This window comes from Schistocerca nitens, chromosome 5, assembly GCF_023898315.1.
Source record: "Schistocerca nitens isolate TAMUIC-IGC-003100 chromosome 5, iqSchNite1.1, whole genome shotgun sequence".
In the NCBI taxonomy this organism is placed as follows: Eukaryota; Metazoa; Arthropoda; class Insecta; order Orthoptera; family Acrididae; genus Schistocerca; species Schistocerca nitens.
In genome coordinates, this window is record NC_064618.1 from 216,819,603 (window position 1) to 216,838,853 (window position 19,251).

General features: G+C 42.7%; 1 protein-coding gene across 1 annotated transcript in view; it reads right to left on the reverse strand.

Moving 5' to 3' along the window:
• Positions 1–19,251, reverse strand: part of LOC126259554 (glutamate receptor 1-like) — a 545,373-nt gene that overhangs the window by 54,128 nt on the left and 471,994 nt on the right. Inside the window, exon 12 of the mRNA XM_049956439.1 lies at positions 8,316–8,410. Within this exon, the coding sequence (XP_049812396.1) occupies positions 8,316–8,410 (95 nt within the window). The remainder of the gene's footprint in view (positions 1–8,315; positions 8,411–19,251) is intronic.

The following is a 19,251-nucleotide window of genomic DNA, read 5'->3' on the forward strand; positions in this document are numbered from 1 at the left end:
TTGCATATACACAAACGTAATACACGAAGAAATGCCACACTGCCGACGATTGCAATCTAAAATACATCGTAGCTGCCGAAAAGAAATCAACTTAAACCATAGTAAACCATTTAGTAACATCAATACACCAGGTAAACCCACAATGGCGAAATGTTGTGTATTACAAAACATCTCAGTTGCCGAAAAATAAGTTAGCTAAGACATATTACTGGGATAGCATGTTGCAATGTAAACAGATAAAATAAAAACAGTATATACTAGCAAGTAAACATCAGCTCACAAAATGATGCATTGTTAATATCCATACACAGTGTGAGTATAAAGAAAGCCAACCTAAACTACTGTAGTGTTGTAAATGAGCTACTTGTGCTAAAGAAAACATCTTTTACAAGCTCAGCAAGAATAGCAGAACACCTTCTCATCGTTTCTGAATTACTGCTACGTGAAAAATAGCTCGTTTTCTATTTATGTAAGTCTGTCGGTATTTATTTGACTATATTTAGTAACTGATATAATGCAATGCAAACCGCCAGCTGGAACTTCATCATTTTATTCCTCTAACGGTTTCGGTTCACAAAATTACCATCACTGGAGAGAAAGCTCGACGTTAGTGATATATATATATATATATATATATATATATATATATATATATATATATATATATATATACAACAGTACCTCACTACATACTTACCGCTGTCTTGGTTCACGCAACATTTGCTAATCATTACAGCAACTTCAGACTAGCACCATATTACAAGTTTGTGATCATGATTTTCTGACATAAGTTGCTGTACTGATTATCAAATACTGCGTAAGACAAAACAAAGACAAGTTCATAGTGAGGTGCGAGTATACTGGCATGCATGTGGAATTCATCAGTGTCCAGCTTTCCTTCCAGTGATGATATTTTATAAACCGAAACCGCTAAAGGAATAAAGTTATAACAGCCGTTTGCAATGCATTATTTCAAGTGACCTGGAAGCTGTTGAGCGTTTCATCAAATAAATTATAATGAATTTAGTACCTTGATATTCTGGATTCCAACTGACCTACAGTATATTAACAGAAAACCAGCCCGCCTGCACAACCGTTCGTGTTAAGCGCTCTTCCAGAACGGGGAGCAGCTCAGGCTCCGGATCGAAAGTTCCCGGAGGACTGACGACGAGGATCGGTATGCCGTCCAACATGGATGTGGTTTTTAGGCGGTTTTCCACAATCCACTAGGTAAATACCCATCTGGGACCCAAGTCCCGCCTCACACAGACTGTGGGGTGCAGATTTCCGTCCCAGGGGTAGTGGGGTGGCGACAGGAAGATCGTCTGGTCATCCGTTAAATTAACAATGCCACTTCCGTTAATAATCAAGCCGATGCAGAATAGAGTTTCAACAAAGTGAAGATGCTAATCAACAATGTTTTTTACATTTTATGTTTACAAGGCTGTTGCTTGTGATGAAGAGTAAGCTGAAATTTAAGAGCGTAGTTAGGAAAAATCTGCCCAGAAAGAACTGGGATACGGATGTACGAACCCAGATCGCGTAAGAAACAGATTGACCGTCGTTATGGCGGAACAGGCAACCGTAAAAATAGTTTTCCCGTCAGTCAACAGATGTCGCAGGCGACGCTACAATGCTAACTGACCTGTCCATGTTGCGGAACTGGCAACGCTGTATCTTCTGTGACGTGAATGATGCTGATTTTTGTTCGGCTAGAGCGCTGCGCGCGAAATGCTTTCGTCACACAGCTGACTGTAGACCATGATTGGCTATGGTTTTTCCCGAGTTCTCAATCGAAGAATGTAGATTAACTCCTGTAATTCTACAAACCAAGTTTATTTCTACTGTAGGGATACTTCTCACAATCATATACAAAATGAAATAAATGAAAAGTAACACACAAATATTTCTCGTAAGTTACTGTTTAAATGCAGACTGTATTGCAGTCGCATAGATTTTACACTCGCCTTCCATGCCGTCTATTTCCTCTTTGTTATACAGCTCTTCTGATACGGATTATGGTGGTAAAAAAGATCTCCATGTGCAGGTTAACACTAAAAAGTATTCAAAATCCTCTCAACATCTTTGAAATATAATCCGTTAATTTACTGACAAATATTGCAGTGAGCAGTGAGTTTCGCGTCCTGACATTACCGACATAATTATTTATTTTGCATAGAGTATGTATAGGGATTAGGTGAGTTATAACAACAATATATTTTTCTCATTGAGACTGTAAATAAGTTTAAGAAACAGATTTTGCTTCCTTTCTAAGTATTTCTGTAAGTGTTCTTAAGTATAACCACATTTTGATTTCGTTCTGTTAGTTGTAAACGAATATAATTTCATATACGCACTTAACAACGATATCTTCGAAAAAAATAAAGGAAGGGCTGCCACGTTATATCAGAATATGAGGTCGACAAATTTTAGATAGGATCGAATGCTTAGGGCTCTTTATTAATTCTTACTCATAACTAACTCATTGATTTACCTGGATTTAAAAGCCAGTTCCGTAACCTTTCTTTATCTTTTACGGGAAATCTGAACATTTTAAGTTCAGAATTTGTTCGTCTACTCCTTCCACAGTTGATATACTCGATGGCCCACGGCATGACGACTCGATCCACTACCACCGGTATGTCAGAAACAGCTGTTCTTCACAGACGCCAAATAGTGGAAAGCTGCACGCGTTCGGCCGATGTTGCCACATATTTCACAGAACGGAGTGCCATCTAGTGGTTGATTCCACAAGTAAGGGTGTGACGCTGTTGCCGCCTGGTGGCCGTTCCCTGACAAGGGTTGCCTGCTAGACCAAGCGATCGGGCAATCTGTTTCTTATGTGATCTGGGGTACGAAGGAACGAAGAGACACACTTGAAATCCTGTGAGGCTACAGATACTGCGATAATGATCAACTCTGTAGGCGATTCAGTTGAAGAAGAATGGTCATCGCTAAAAAGGGCAATCACAGGTGGTGGAAAGAAAAACATACGTACAAAGAAGGAAACTGCAAAGAAACCATGAGTAACGGAAGAAGCACTTCAGCTGATCGACCAAAGAGGGAAGTACAAGGATATTCAGGGAAATTCAGGAATACAAGTCACTTCGAAGTGAATTAAATAGGAAGTGCAGGGAAGCTAAGTCGAAACGGATGCATGAAAAATGTGAAAAATCGAAAACGCTGTTATGGTTGGAAGGACTGACTCAGTACATAGCGAAGTCAAAACAACTTTCTGTGAAATTAAAAGCAAGGATAGTAACATTAAGAATACAACGGGAATTCCACTCTTAAATGCAGAGGAGGGAGAGCATAGGTGGAAATAGTATAGTGAAGGCTTCCACATGGGGGAGAGACTTGTCTGGTGACGTGACAGAAGAACAAACAGGGGCCTACAGGGAAGGCATAGGGGGTCCAATATTAGATTCAGAATTTAAAAGAGCTTAGGAAGACATAAGAATGAGGCAAAAGGTATAGATAATATTTCATCAGAATTTCTAATATCATTGGGAAATGTGGCAAAAAACTGCTATTCACGTTGATGTTGAGACTGTATGAGTATGGCGGTATAATATCTGACTGTCGGAAAATAATCATTCACACAATCTCGATGATTGCAAGAGCCAAGAATTGCGAGAACTATCGCACAATCAGCTTAACAGCTCAGATATCCAAGTTGCTGACAAGAATAATATACATGGCGATTACAATTAAAGTTAAAATTTCAAAACGCTGTAGAAATAACACCCTGGTCAGAATGCTGTCAAACTGCAACGTAATCTTATCTGAGAAGGGGGAAAACGTACGGCAGAAGGAAAAAATAGTATGTAAATTGATCAATAGATGGCGCTGCGTGTGTCAGAATACGTAAATGAAAACACTTGTCATGCGTATGACCCATTGAAGCTGGTATAAGCACGCCGGGTACACGGTTTTTCCTCCTTTCGGTCTGCGGCGTTCGCCATTACGGTCTCAATGCAGGATCGCACTCTGCTTGTAAAGCTGTATTAAAGGAATGATGACTGTACACACGCCGCCCTTCAGAAGTTTCGGACACTGAAGGGTTTAAAGAAAGGCGTTGGTCCGATAATGGCCGTGGGTCTGGAGAAAATGATTCGGAAATTCTGAAAGACGGGTTCTTCTGGTGTGCAACCTGGTAGAGGGAGGAATCGAACTGATTCGACGTCCTTGGAAGCAGTTGCCTTAGCAATGCAGGAGGAGATGAGTGGTGGGGTGCAAACATGTAGTGCACGGAGAATTGTCCGAAAATTGGACATACCCGTACACACGGTGCGAAAAATCTTACGAAACGTTCTTCTTTGGTATCCATTTAGAATTACCCATGTGCACGAGTTGCTTCCTGTTGATCTGCCAGCGAGAAAGACCTCTGCTTTAGAATTTGTTGCTCGCATGGAAGTGGACAGTGACTGGCCGTGGAAGATTTTGTGGACAGACGAAGCCCACTTCTTTGTATGCGGTTTTTAGCCTCAGGACACTTAAAAACCGATGTGATTGATACATGTTGTGCGGTTTTTGGCCTCAGGGCAATTAAAAACCGGATATTCCCATCCAATGTCTTCTGACCTTGCCGTGGTGGATAGACTTACGAAACTAACAGTATCACACCCGTACACCCATGCACACAGTGTAGTACAGTTTGTTTAACGTCAAACGTACGCCTTAGGCATTGTTGTACGATTCATTTGTCATCTGTAGTGGACCACTATTAAATTCTGATGCTTAAAGCGCCATCTATTGCTACATTTTGTAACCATTTATTTTTCTTCTGCCATACGCTTTCCCCCTTCTCCGATAATATTCCGTTGCAGTTTGATGTCAATCTGACCAGCGGTGTTGTTTTTACAGTGGTTTGAAAGTTTAACTTTAATTATGACCACCCTGTTCATAAGAGTGGAAAAGAAAATTGAGGATGTGAGATGACGATTAGTTTGGTTTTAGGAAAGGTAAATGCACCAGAGAGCCATCTCTGTCAAGACACGTTCATAGAATTTGTTGATCTGGAAAAAGCGTTCAACAATATAAAATGGTGCAAGGCGTTTGAAATTATGAGAAAAATAGGGGTAATACGGATATTATACAATGTGTGCAAGAACCAAGACTGGGAGGCTTAGAACGAAAAGGTCGGACTAAAAAGGGTGTAACGCAGGGAAGTAGTCTTTCGCCCCCAGTCTTCAATACTGGCATCGAAGAAGCAATTACGGAAATAAAAACAAAGCTCAACAGCGGAATTAAATTTCAAGGTGCAAGGACATCGATGATACGATTCGCTGATGACATGAAGAAGATTTACAGTATCTGTTCAATCGAATGAGTATTCTGTTGAGTAGACAATATGGATTGAGAGTAAACTGAGGAAAGAGCAAAGTATTGAGAAGCTGCAGAATTGAGAACAGTGAAAAACGTAACATAAAGATTGGTAATCGCGAAGTAGATGATTTTAAGGAACTCGTCTACCTAGGCAACAAAATAACCCATGACGGACGGAGCACTGCCAAAAATGGCATTCCTGGCCAAGAGAAGTCTGCTTGTATCAAACGTAGGATTTAATTTGAGAAAGACATTCCTGAGAATGTGCATTTGGAGCAAAGAATTGTATTGCACTGAAACGTGTACTGTGGGAAAACAGTAACAGAAGAGAATCGAAGCATTTGAGTTGTGGCGCAACAGAAGAATGTTGAAAAGTAGGTGGACTGATACGGTAAGGAATGAGGAGGTTCCCTGGAGAATCGGGCATGAAAGGATATATGGGAAACACTGAGAAGAAGAAGGGGCAGGGTGGTAGGACATTTCTTAGAACATGAGGGAATTTCTTCCGTGGTACTGGAGAGAGCTATATAGGGTCAAAACTGTAGAGGAAGACAAAAATTGGAATACATCCAGCAAATAATTGAGGACGTAGGTTGCAAGTGCTACTATGGGATGAAGATGTTGGTATAGGAGAGAAATTCGTGGCGATGGCATCAATCCAGACAGGAGACTGATGAATGATAAACCTATTGCTATGATTTTACAGTTGTTCAGGTTTTCTTTGGCAGAAAGAATAGAGCTTCAAAATAGAGTTAACTGCTTCATTAATTTAGTGTCGTAATCCGTCTAACGAAAACAAATCTCTAATCATTGCTGTGGAAATATTTCACCCTGCATTTAGAAGCTATTACGAGGTTTTAACAAAGGTCTGCGCAGTCCTAATAAGAAGCGACGGTGGAAAAATCACCTCATATAAGGGATGTTCAAACAGTAGATAGGCGATAGTTTGTCTATACAGTTTTGTTTTTACCCGTTTAGGTTACCCGTGCACCGTGGAAAATCCAATAAAAGAACTTCGTGTTAGACAGCCTTAACAAGGGGCACATTGGTGTTGAATGAATGTGGACGGTTACGGAATGTACACCTGTTGACAAGGAACAATGCTACAATAACGTAACACAGTAGTCGAACTGAGGATGCAAATCACAATAGTTAAAATCAATCATGAAGTGGAATGTTGATCACAGCATAAGACACAAAATGTTCTGTTAGCTTTCTGTCATTTTACATCTTAAGAATAAAATTTTCTGCTCATTTCCTGGATTGAGAAATGCCACTTCGGGTCGTACTTCTAAACAACTGGAGAGAGTCATATCCTTACAAATTCTAACGAATAAGAAACTGATGTCTCTGTCTGCACAACAGTTTTTTCAGGCAATTTCAACTCCTCCTGCATAGCATAACCGACGAGAGGACGTGGTCTGTAGCCGTAAAATACTTTAAGGAATACAGTTGTCCAGAAGCTCTACTTAATCAATAATTTAATTTTAATCGTTATAGATTACAGAATAAAAAATTGTTGCTTCAAATGTTACCTGTCGTATCGCTGAATCACATGTCCATTATAAGCTAATGCATTTTGGTGCTGCGACAATAATGATCTCATATACTACATCCCATAAAAGATTAAATATGTAATGCAAATAAATAGAACGATGTTATGGGGAAGAAGAATGACAGTGTTTATTGGTAGAATATTTAGAAGTTACAACAAAGCTATTAAACAGATTTCTTGTCCTTCCTCTTCTGCGGTAGTATGTAGTATGGGATGTAATATGGGATATTTACCAGGCAGGAATGAGGGAGGATATGGAAGAAATTCAAAGAAGTGTAGCTCGTTATGAATTATGCGAAATATGGGAGAGAGTGCACTTGTATAATAAGGGTAGCAATGATTAAACGAAAGGCGTTTTTAATCAAACCAAATGTTTGTCACCAACTTTCTCGTCCGAATATTTCGTTTACTCCCACCTGCAAAGGACGAAATAACCATCATAATTCAATAAGAACAGTCAGAGCTCGCCTCGAATGACAGGTGTTCATTTCTTCTACGTGCTTTTCAACTGTTAGAGAATGCTTTGATAAGTCTGGTAAAAACGCAAGATGAAATGTTTCATTAACAACTCACTTAAGTTCTCGATTTGTTGAGGGACATACACTTGGTCCAACAACCTCCAGCTTTTTCATCCCATCATAAAAATAGGTTCTGTCGATCTCTGCAAAATACCCGTTTACTGCATTTATTACTTTCTCATTTAATGATAATTTCATCGCAGGAAGCCAGAATTTCAAGTTAGAGAACAGGAAGAGGTCGCCTGATGAACACAGTTGATGAGGTAGCAAGTCAAAGCCAAATTCATGCACTTTTGCCATTCTTGTTCCTGGTGATTGGGATGGTGCATTATCCTGGTGAAAGAGGACTAATCTTCTGTGCCAACCTTAATCATTCTGCGGCCAACGGAAGTTTCAGACGATACAGCAATTAAGCTTAATTTGGTCCAGCTACGGCTCTGCTTTTATCCAAGTAATCTACGAGGACTGTTCTTTGGGAATGCCAAAGAACCGCAACTATTATCTTACCATCTCATTGAATGGTCTTTGCCTTTTTGGTGAACTTTCTCCAACCTTTGTCCATTGTTTTGATTGATGTTTTCTCTCTGGTAAAGATGGATTCACGTTTCATCAGCAGTCACAAATCGGTGCAAAGAGTCTTGATAATGGTCACTGGCCGAAACTAGTAGCGAATTGCGCAAAATAAATGACAGCTGAAGATTTCACTATGACTTTTAATAATTTGCAAGACCAAAGGGATGCAAGGAGAGGAAGAAAAATTTTAAATGTCTAACAACGCTTTGATAAATGGATAGTAAAATAAGTCTCTGAATAAGTCACAATCTTTATGAAGTGTGCCACTTACGTGTCATAGAATATGCTTTGAGTGTATTTTCATTCAGTCCATCCAGCAGCATGCTGAGCCGGCTGCTTACCTTGCGGACGAGCTCCCCCACCATTCCATCCCAGCCTCCCTCCACATCCGGGTTCTCCGCTCCGTATTGGCCGTCCTTCACTATCCTCAGCTCGTCTGCAACAGGACACCACCTGTAAGAGGCTCTCCGCACAACGTAAACAGTTTATACATGCCTTTTATACATGCCTATGGTCTCTTTGAATTAACGTAATGTTCTCGGGTTTACAGCCACCTCATACATTACAACTTTTCAACACCTAACGCCATTTTAATCTTCCGGCCGAGTGTTGTAATACTTGCGAAATTCAAGCATTTCAACGGATCAGGGAAACCACGATCTCTGGCAGCATCACTAGACGTTTCCGTCGTCCAGGTTTCCACCATTCCATCCACAGCCAACCTATGCCTCTCACTAACACAATAACGACTAACTCCTGACAGGAAACTAACATAGAATGCACGTCTTCTTACCATCCAACATAACTGACTAAAGCTACTTTCTCTGATCTGTGTTCTCTACTGTTACTCTCACCTACAGAACACACAGCTACCCCATCCTAGTATATCTATATTCCCTGGATCTCCAGTTCTTCCATGTAATATGAATCCCTTGAAATCCTACGCGAACTGAGCCGTGTGCGACTCGCGTTGATGCCGTTCATAGCTTGGGGTCTTGTAATAGCGTTAGTGGCATCTCGTTTTCTTAGTGTGTTCACTGGTGCCACTAAGTTTGCTCCTCTTTTATGTCCGTGAGTGGCAGCACCACCGCTTATCGATAGCGCGTACTGTGGTACCGTCTACATCTACATCTACATCCATACTCCGCAAGCCACCTGACGGTGTGTGGCGGAGGGTACCATGAGTACCTCTATCGGTTCTCCCTTCTAATCCAGTCTCGTATTGTTCGTGGAAAGAAGGATTGTCTGTATGCTTCTGTGTTGGCTCTAATCTCTCTGATTTTATCCTCATGGTCTCTTCGCGAGATATACGTAGGAGGGAGCAATATACTGCTGGACTCTTCGGTGAAGGTATGTTCTCGAAACTTTAACAAAAGGCCGTACCAAGCTACTGAGCGTCTCTCTTGCAGAGTCTTCCACTGGAGTTTATCTATCATCTCCGTAACGCTTTAGCGATTACTAAATGATCCTGTAACGAAGCGCGCTGCTCTCCGATGGATCTTCTCTATCTCTTCTATCAACCCTATCTGGTACGGATCCCACACCGCTGAGCAGTATTCAAGCAGTGGGCGAACAAGCGTACTGTAACCTACTTCCTTTGTTTTCGGATTGCATTTCCTTAGGATTCTTCCAATGAATCTCAGTCTGGCATCTGCTTTACCGACGATCAACTTTATATGATCATTCCATTTTAAATCACTCCTAATGCGTAGTCCAAGGTAATTTATGGAATTAACTGATTCCAGTTGCTGACCTGCTATTTTGTAGCTAAATGATAAGGGATCTTTCTTTCTATGTATTCGCAGAACATTACACTTGTCTACATTGAGATTCAATTGCCATTCCCTGCACCATGCGTCAATTCGCTGCAGATTCTCCTGCATTTCAGTACAATTTTCCATTGTTACAACCTCTCGATACGCCACAGCATCATCTGCAAAAAGCCTCAGTGAACTTTCGATGTCATCCACCAGGTCATTTATGTATATTGTGAACAGCAACGGTCCCATGACACTCCCCTGTGGCACACCTGAAATCACTCTTACTTTGGAAGACTTCTCTCCATTGAGAATGACATGCTGCGTTCTGTTATCTAGGAACTCCTCAATCCAATCACACAATTGGTCTGATACTCCATATGCTCTTACTTTGTTCATTAAACGACTGTGGGGAACTGTATTGAACGCCTTGTGGAAGTCAAGAAACACAGCATCTACCTGGGAACCCGTGTCTATGGCTCCCTGAGTCTCGTGGACGAATAGCGCGAGCTGGGTTTCACACGACCGTCTTTTTCGGAACCCATGCTGATTCCTACAGAGTAGATTTCTAGTCTCCAGGAAATTCATTATACTCGAACATAATACGTGTTCCAAAATTCTACAACTGATCGACGTTAGAGATATAGGTCTATAGTTCTGCACATCTGTTCGACGTCCCTTCTTGAAAACGGGGATGACCTGTGCCCTTTTCCAATCCCTTGGAACGCAACGCTCTTGTAGAGACATACGGTGTACCGCTGCAAGAAGGGGGGAAAGTTCCTTCGCGTACTCTGTGTAAAATAGAACTGGTATCCCATCAGGTCCAGCGGCCTTTCCTCTTTTGAGCGATTTTAATTGTTTCTTTATCCCTCTGTCGTCTATTTCGATACCTACCATTTTGTCATCTGTGCGACAATCTAGAAAAGGGACTACCGTCTTTGGCGCGGACTCTAGTATTTCCGGGTCGTCGTGTCCCGAGCGAGGGGAGTTGTGACGTAAAAGCGCTGAGGTCCGGACAGCCAGTACACACCCGACCGCTGGCGACACACATGCACTGTCAGCCGGAAGCATGTAGTCGCGAGAGTGCACGACCACGTCAAGGACCGGATGCAGCGAGTTTTAGTTGAATGGACCGTGGTACTCGAGAAGCGCACTTTCACTTGTGTGTGTGTGTGTGTGTGTGTGTGTGTCCGCCGAAGTGCCCTCGTGGCAATAAGTTGTCAGTCGACGATTTATACTGGAATCATTCCTGTGCCTGACTTGAGTGGAGACGACCGTTGGTTGTTCGTTCGGTCGGTCGTCGCAACGAACGACGTGCGTTTAGTGTTCCGACCGCTTCTGGCTTCTCTGTGTTTGTACCGACTCATAATTCGTATGTGTCACAGTGACTGGTTTTAATATTGTGAGTTGTTGGTGGAATTGTTTTCCCAGATCCATGTGTATCTTGTGGTTTTGAATGAGCACTTATTTTAATGCTGTCTGCGTACTTTTGCGAACAGACATCAATTCGGCTTTGGACGGAGCAGCAAGGAGGTCCGCAGTGTGGAGGCAGGCCGGGACCCCTGGCGGCGTGCAAACACTGTCGATCTGAGGGGCTGTAGCCGACGACCGAACCCAGGAAGATGAGTGCACCGTGTCCAGGGCTGAAACCATTGTTTGAGATCTCACTGTTGTTTGCGTGTTGCTGTTCCCAGGGTCGGTGAGTCCAACCGCAATAAGTGGAGTCTGTCTGGTTGGTGGAAGCTATTAGCCGCCTTCTACCCCTTGATAATTGTTTGGATTTAGTATTACTCTTATTAGTGAAGTGCAACCAGCGGTATTTTCTACCTTGTGGCCGCTAACGCCCCAGTTACCTGCCCTGGAGGTTAGCATACTTTACCGGCAGTGTACCTTTCCTCGTCGTGTTGATGCTGTCCGACACGGCGTGTAGTTCGACAGCCTCTTGAATTGTAAAGTGCATATGTTTTAGGGAGGTCTACCTGGATTCTAATGTTTCCTTCGGCCTGGGGTGTGTTTCTGAGGATGTGGTGCTGTCTGTCTCTTCGCCCTTGCCTAAAAATATTCTATCGTTGTACTGGTGATCGGACGTTAGGCGGATTGGTTAGTCGGTTGGTCGGCGCTTAAGCTACCCCCAGTGTGAGTTGCCATCCTGTTACGTTTGTACGACTCTTGTCTGCCTGTCTCACCGCTTACACAGCTGTAGAAACCTTCCTCAGGGGGATCCAGGGAGCACTGTCTGTGGATCACTCCGTCGTATTTGGACAAGTTGTCATAATTCTTTAATATTTATCCTAATGTTTTAACATGTTATTGCCGTCCCCACCTGTAATACCGGCCTTCAGCCGTTGATTGCTTGTAACACTACTTGTGGCCTTCAGCCGACAATAACTTGCAATTCTTCTAATAAGGCTTTCAGCCACCAGTGTAGTAAAATCTTTGAAAAAAGATAGTTGAGAGTTTTGTTTTTTGAAAATAAAGTGTATTTTTTTTCTGTGCAACCAACGGTAAATGATTACGCCTCGTCCGCTCCTTTCCTACTTTCCCTACGTCCCACGTCTCGCGAACAAGCACCGTTCCAGTATCCATACATTTTCCCTCAACTCCCATCCTATGCCACATTTTCTTCTCTTTTGGGAACACCTTCTAATCCTATATTAATCCGAAAACGCAGCACCAGCATAAGATATCCTACCTACTGTATTAAGGGTGACTGCATCCATAGTCAACCTTCGATGCCTCATCCGTCCTCTCCCGCCGGAACCCGTGCCAATTTGCACTACGAAGCGATGAAATTCCTCCAGAGATACGCCCTTCTTCAAGCGCTAATCAACAACGTTCCACCTCAACCGATTTATCCATTGCTTCCCTTCTCCCTCCTCTCCCTCAATAACTTAGTTGTTCGCTGTAGTGCCAAAGGACTCTGTTGTGATATTCATCATTCCAAAAGAATGATGAATACTACAACGATACTTAAACAATACTATTACAACAAAACATCACGCGTATAAAATGATTCTTTTTTTCTTCAAATAATTGAAGTTTCCACAAAAGCGTATATTTTTAAAATAGTTCTTTGATCTGTTTTATGTATTCGAAACTTTTTTAAAGATGTTAGACATTTGTCTTAGCACGGTTTTACCCGCAGTCTTCCCGTGTCTCCTAGGAAACTCAACTACCTAAAAAAGTAAAACCAGATACGTACACAGGCCATCATATATCGACCTATCTCACTCCTGTCACCTTGTGGTGAAATATCGAAGAAGATGGCAAATGGTTCAAATGGCTCTGAGCACTAAGGGACTCAACTGCTGTGGTCATCAGTCCCCTAGAACTTAGAACTACTTAAACCTAACTAACCTAAGGACATCACACACATCCATGCCCGATTCCGGACTGCGCGCCTAGAACCGCGAGACCACCGCGGCCGGCTTTCGAAGAATAAATTGGGTCGTTTTCAAACAGGTGACGCCTAAGACCGGTCAGCTCTCTTTCACTGCCATAGGGCGAGTCTCGGCGTAGTCTGTCAGGCCCCACCTCGTGTGCCGTCTGGATTTGTCTCGGCTACGACAGCTCGCAGCCTATTTCGGCCAGTAGCTGCCTCCAACAAGATCTCACTTGGAAGCCACGGTCTCTGTTATAGGGTAATGTGCTAACTTGGATGACTTCCATTACTATGCTGTCCTGCACAGCACCCTGATTGTTCAAAATGAAGCATATTGCATTCCTCCTCCACTGACTATTTCTCTGTCAGCCTAATGCAGGGCTTAACAACTGGCCGGTTTTGAGCGCGAGTACTCGCGTCTGCTCAGGCACGAGCTCGCGAGCAGGTGCAAGGTCGCGGAGTAGGGAGGGAGGGGAGGGAGGGGAAATGCGCGCGCACGGTTGAATGTGATCTCGCGTTCTTAGCAGATTTAACTAGCCATCTGAATGCTTTGAACATTTTACTACAAGGTAAAAATCTGCTAATTACTCATTTCATAGATCGAATACGAGCTGTTAAAATGAAATTGACACTTTGGGCGAGTCAGCTGGAAACAGGAAACCTAGCTCATTTTCCTAAATTATCATCCATGCAAGATGTTCACAAAGACTGTGAACGTTATTCACATAGTTTAGTTGATCAGCGCTTTCAAGATCTGACAGCACTAGACAGTGATTTTGATCTGTTCTCTCCATATTCAGCAAATATTTAAAAGATTTGACCTGAGCTGCAGCAAGAAATTATTGACCTGCAGTGTGACAGAGAATACAGAGACAACTTTCAGAACAAGAAAAACATTTAGGAATTCTACAGACACTTCCATCAGGATAGATTTCCTCGTTTGCACAAACTGGCAGCTACAATAACATCAATGTTCGGTTCCACGTATGTTTGTGAACAACTGTTCTCTGCAATGAAATGTAACAAGACGCGCTTGAGAAACGAATTGTCTGATCGAAATTTAAACTGGACGCTGCGCCTAAAATGCACCAGAACAATTACTCCGAACATAGACGCAATTGTAAAGGGCAAAAAGTACAAGGTAACCGAGAATCCCACACTTCAGTGACACCTTTTATTGTGTAACAGTTCACAAATTAATGCGAATGTGTACATTCTCCTTTATTTGTTTCATTTGTCGCAGTAATAATTCGTGTGTGATATCCCTGCAGGTGGCCGCGGATTTACATTGACTGGCGGCAGCTGTTGTGTGCCCCACGTGACTTTCCCCACTCTCCGCTCTGGTCCGGTAGTGGGGGTAGCGTGCTCGCGCTGCTCTCTGTGCTCGCGCCTTGCTGCTCACAGCTTGCTCCGCGAGCACGTATGTTGTGAAGCCATGTCTCGCTACATGTACGTAGCGTTGTTCCCACCTTACCACTGTGGAACCGAATGTCACTGTCACGTACTCTGTCAGCGCCAAAACAACATGGAGTGAGCTCCAAAAGCAGGAAACTGAGCGGCGACCTGGAATTCAAATACCACCCAGGAGTGATGCAGGCTCTCGTAACAGGAAAACGTGATCACTGAGTCATGAAACCAGGACTGTAGAGCAATTGAAGAAGGTCATATGGTCGGATGAGTCTTGTTGAACACTATTTACAACTTCTGGCAAAGTTTACATGCCAAGAGTGAATGATGGCGGGGGTACGGTAATGAATTGGGCTCCCATATCATAGTATTCCATGGGCTCCATGGGTACTGTGCAAGTTCTCGTTGGTGCTAACGATTATGTGACCATTTTAAGTGTTCAGGTCCGTCCTTCGGTGCAGTGTTTGTTCTGCAAGACAGATACTGTGTTCCCAGACTACAGAGCCGCTGCTAACACAACTGGCACCGTCCAGGACTGGTTTTGTGAGCACGAGGACGAATTGCCGCTTCTCCTCTGGCCGCCACACTCATCAGATATCAATATTATCGCGCCTGTGTGGTCTACTATGGAGAGAAGGTGAGTGATCGCCATCCACCTTCATCATGAACACATGCAGTTGCTACTGTTTTTCAGGAAGAAATGGTATACGTTTGCCTTGAAAACCATACAGGGCCGTTCTTACCGTTCCGTTGTTCAGAATCCTAGTGATCTGGACTGTTGGTGGTGCCGCGTATGGTAGAGAAACCGGTCGTTTGTTTCTTTGCCGCCTTCTTTCGGTGGTAGAATTTTGGAACACGTATTATGTTCGAGTATAATGACTTTTCTGGAAACAACAAATCTACTCTGTAGGAATCAGCATGGGTTTCGAAAAAGACGACAGTGTGAAACCCAGCTTGCGCTATTCGCCCACGAGACTCAGAGGGCCATAGACACGGGTTCCCAGGTAGATGCCGTGTTTCTTGACTTCCGCAAGGCGTTCGATACAGTTCCCCACAGTCGTTTAATGAAAAAAGTAAGAGCATATGGACTATCAGGCCAATTGTGTGATTGGATTGAAGAGTTCCTAGATAACAGAACGCAGCATGTGGTGTCACCGCTAGACACCACACTTGCTAGGTGGTAACTTAAATCGGCCGCGGTCCTGTAGTACATGTCGGACCCGCGTGTCGCCACTGTGTACTCGCAATCCTAGCGCCATCACATGGCAGGTCACAAGACACGGACTTCACCTCGCCCCAGTTGTACGGACGACATAGCTTGCGACTAGACCTACCAAGTATTCCTCTCATTTGCCGAGAGACAGATTAAATAGCCTTCAGCTAGTCCATCGCTACTACCTAGCAAGGCGCCATGTGTATCATTGCTAATTGCTTACTACTATGCAAGAGATGTATTTCAACAAGAACAAGACTACATTAAAGTTAAGTATATTAAAATCTCTCTTTTTTTCTTTATAGTTTTTCATCCAGTCTCCTGTTTCAGAATTTACGCCCGTCTGCGTTAGTTTCGCGTGCACCTAGCCACTCATTGTGTCGAGACCTTAGGGAATCGACACAACACAGCATGTCATTCTCAATGGAGAGAAGTCTTCCGAAGTAAGAGTGATTTCAGGTGTGCCGCAGGGGAGTGTCGTAGGACCGTTGCTATTCACAATATACGTAAAAGACCTTGTGGATGACATCAGAAGTTCACTGAGGCTTTTTGCGGATGATGCTGTGGTATATCGAGAGGTTGTAAAAATGGAAAATTGTACTGAAATGCAGGAGGATCTGCAGCGAATAGACACATGGTGCAGGGAATGGCAATTGAATCTAAATGTAGACAAGTGTAATGTGCTGCGAATACATAGAAAGAAAGATCCCATACCATTTAGCTACAATATGGCAGGTCAGCAACTGGAAGCAGTTAATTCCATACATTATCTGGGAGTAAAGGAAACAAAAGAAAAATTCGGAGTAGGTATTAAAATCCATGGAGAAGAAATAAAAACTTTGAGGTTCGCCGATGACATTGTAATTCTGTCAGAGACAGCAAAGGACTTGGAAGAGCAGTTGAACGGAATGGATGGTGTCTTGAAGGGAGGATATAAGATGAACATCAACAAAAGCAAAACGAGGATAATGGAATGTAGTCGAATTAAGTCGTGTGATGTTGAGGGTATTAGATTAGGAAATGAGACACTTAAAGTAGTAAAGGAGTTTTGCTATTTGGGGAGCAAAATAACTGATGATGGTCGAAGTAGAGAGGATATAAAATGTAGACTGGCAATGGCAAGGAAAGCGTTTCTGAGGAAGAGAAATTTGTTAACATCGAGTATAGATTTAAGTGTCAGGAAGTCATTTCTGAAAGTATTTGTATGGAGTGTAGCCATGTATGGAAGTGAAACATGGACGGTAAATAGTTTGGACAAGAAGAGAATAGAAGCTTTCGAAATGTGGTGCTACAGAAGAATGCTGAAGATTAGATGGGTAGATCACATAACTAATGAGGAGGTATTGAATAGGATTGTGGAGAAGAGAAGTTTGTGGCACAACTTGATCAGAAGAAGGGATCGGTTGGTAGGACATGTTCTGAGGCATCAAGGGATCACCAATTTAGTATTGGAGGGCAGCGTGGAGGGTAAAAATCTTAGAGGGAGACCAAGAGATGAATACACTAAGCAGATTCAGAAGGATGTAGGTTGCAGTAGATGAAGAAGCTTGCACAGGATAGAGTAGCATGGAGAGCTGCATCAAACCAGTCTCAGGACTGAAGACCACAACAACAACAACATCTGGGAGTACGCATTAGGAGTGATTTAAAATGGAATGATCATATAAAGTTGATCGTCGGTAAAGGAGATTCCAGACTGAGATTCATTGGAGGAATCCCAAGGAAATGCAATCCGAAAACAAAGGAAGTAGGTTACAGTACGCTTGTTCACCCACTGCTCAGCAGTGTGGGATCCGTACCAGATGGGGTTGATAGAAGAGATAGAGAAGATCCAACGGAGAGCAGCGCGCTTCGTTACAGGATCTTTTAGTAATCGCGAAAGCGTTATGGAGATGATTGATAAACTCCAGTGGAAGACTCTGCAGGAGAGACGATCAGTAGCTCGGTAAGGGCTTTTGTTGAAGTTTCGAGAACATACCTTCACCGAGGAATCAAGCAGTATATTCCTACCTCCTACGCATATCTCGCGAAGAGACCATGAGGATAAAATCAGAGAGATTAGAGCCCACACAGAGGCCGACAATCCTTCTTTCCACGAACAATACGTGACTGGAATAGAAGGGAGAACCGATAGAGGTACTCAAGGTACCCTCCGCCACACACCGTCAGGTGGCATGCGGAGTATGGATGTAGATATAGATGTAGATGGAACACGTTGTTCGTATAGCCTTTTTAATTTGTGTGTCACAGGAGCCATTCCGACGCAAGACCTGCTTCAGGTGTTGTAGTTCAGCCAGCGGCCTGTGGCCCGAGAGTTCTCGAAACAATGCTTCGCTGGGCACATGTCAAGCAATAACATACAGCCACCATTTCGGTACTTTGCCGGAAGATGTGGAGAGTGATACTCGTCGACTTTTCGTGCAATGACGAAATCAACAAGCTGAAAACTGGAGAATATAACACTAGTCTGTACTTCTGTGGCATGTCGAGCACACGTCCGTGATGCATAAACTGCACTACATGTGATGTATACGACTAAAAGCCTATGTAATCGCTTCTGGTCGCTTACGCTATGAATACGAGCGTGTCTAAGCATACAGATATGTGACCCCTCAACACGTGTGCTTACAGTCAGAATAAGTGAACCGAGAAATCGTATATATGTATTGAATGTATGTGTCATCCATTTAACTTGGCACGTGCTCTTAGATGTACGACTTCCTCGAACTCTCAGAATCGTTGAGTGACCTGAGTACATACATCTTAAGCATATTCGTTATTTGTGACGGTGATAGCTCAAATATCATTAATTGAAATCCGCTCCACTTTCTTATACCATCTGTAACGGGAATTGGATGAACACCTCCAAGGTCCTTTCAGTGGAAATTCCGAGGGGTTGACCCTATGTTGTCAACGAACATATTCCTTCCTACAATATATATCTGGTGAAAAGGTCAAGAAAGTGAAATGAAACACATTAGAGATGATACAGAAATTTACCAACAGTAGTCCTTCCTGGGAACCATCCGTGACTTCAATAGGAAAAGTGTGAAGTAAGAGTTAGGAAGGATCTTCCGTCAGTGAAGGTGGCTCACGAAGTGTAAATATAGATATACATGAGTTAACATATTAAGTAGTGCAAAAAATGCATATAAAATGCAGCGTTTTATACTGAGAAAGACGTTTGCATTGTGTGAATTTGTGGGTTTTATTTTGTCAAGTTGCGCAATGAAATGATCCAACAAGTACCCTTTGGCTCCTGCAAGAAACAATTTCCACCTCACACTACTACAGAAGTCAGACAGATGCTCCTAATGTATCAACAAGAACTGCTTGAAAAACATTCAGCAACAAATATCTTCTGGAGTCGTCTGCTGTAAGCAAAAGACACAAAAATATTTTATATGCTTATGTAACTAGTGGAATACTTGGGCACTAGAGTACTGTTAGTTATTGTAAGAAAAACATTAAGCGAACGAAAAATGTTATTTATTGCAAAAAAATTCTGAGGAATAAAG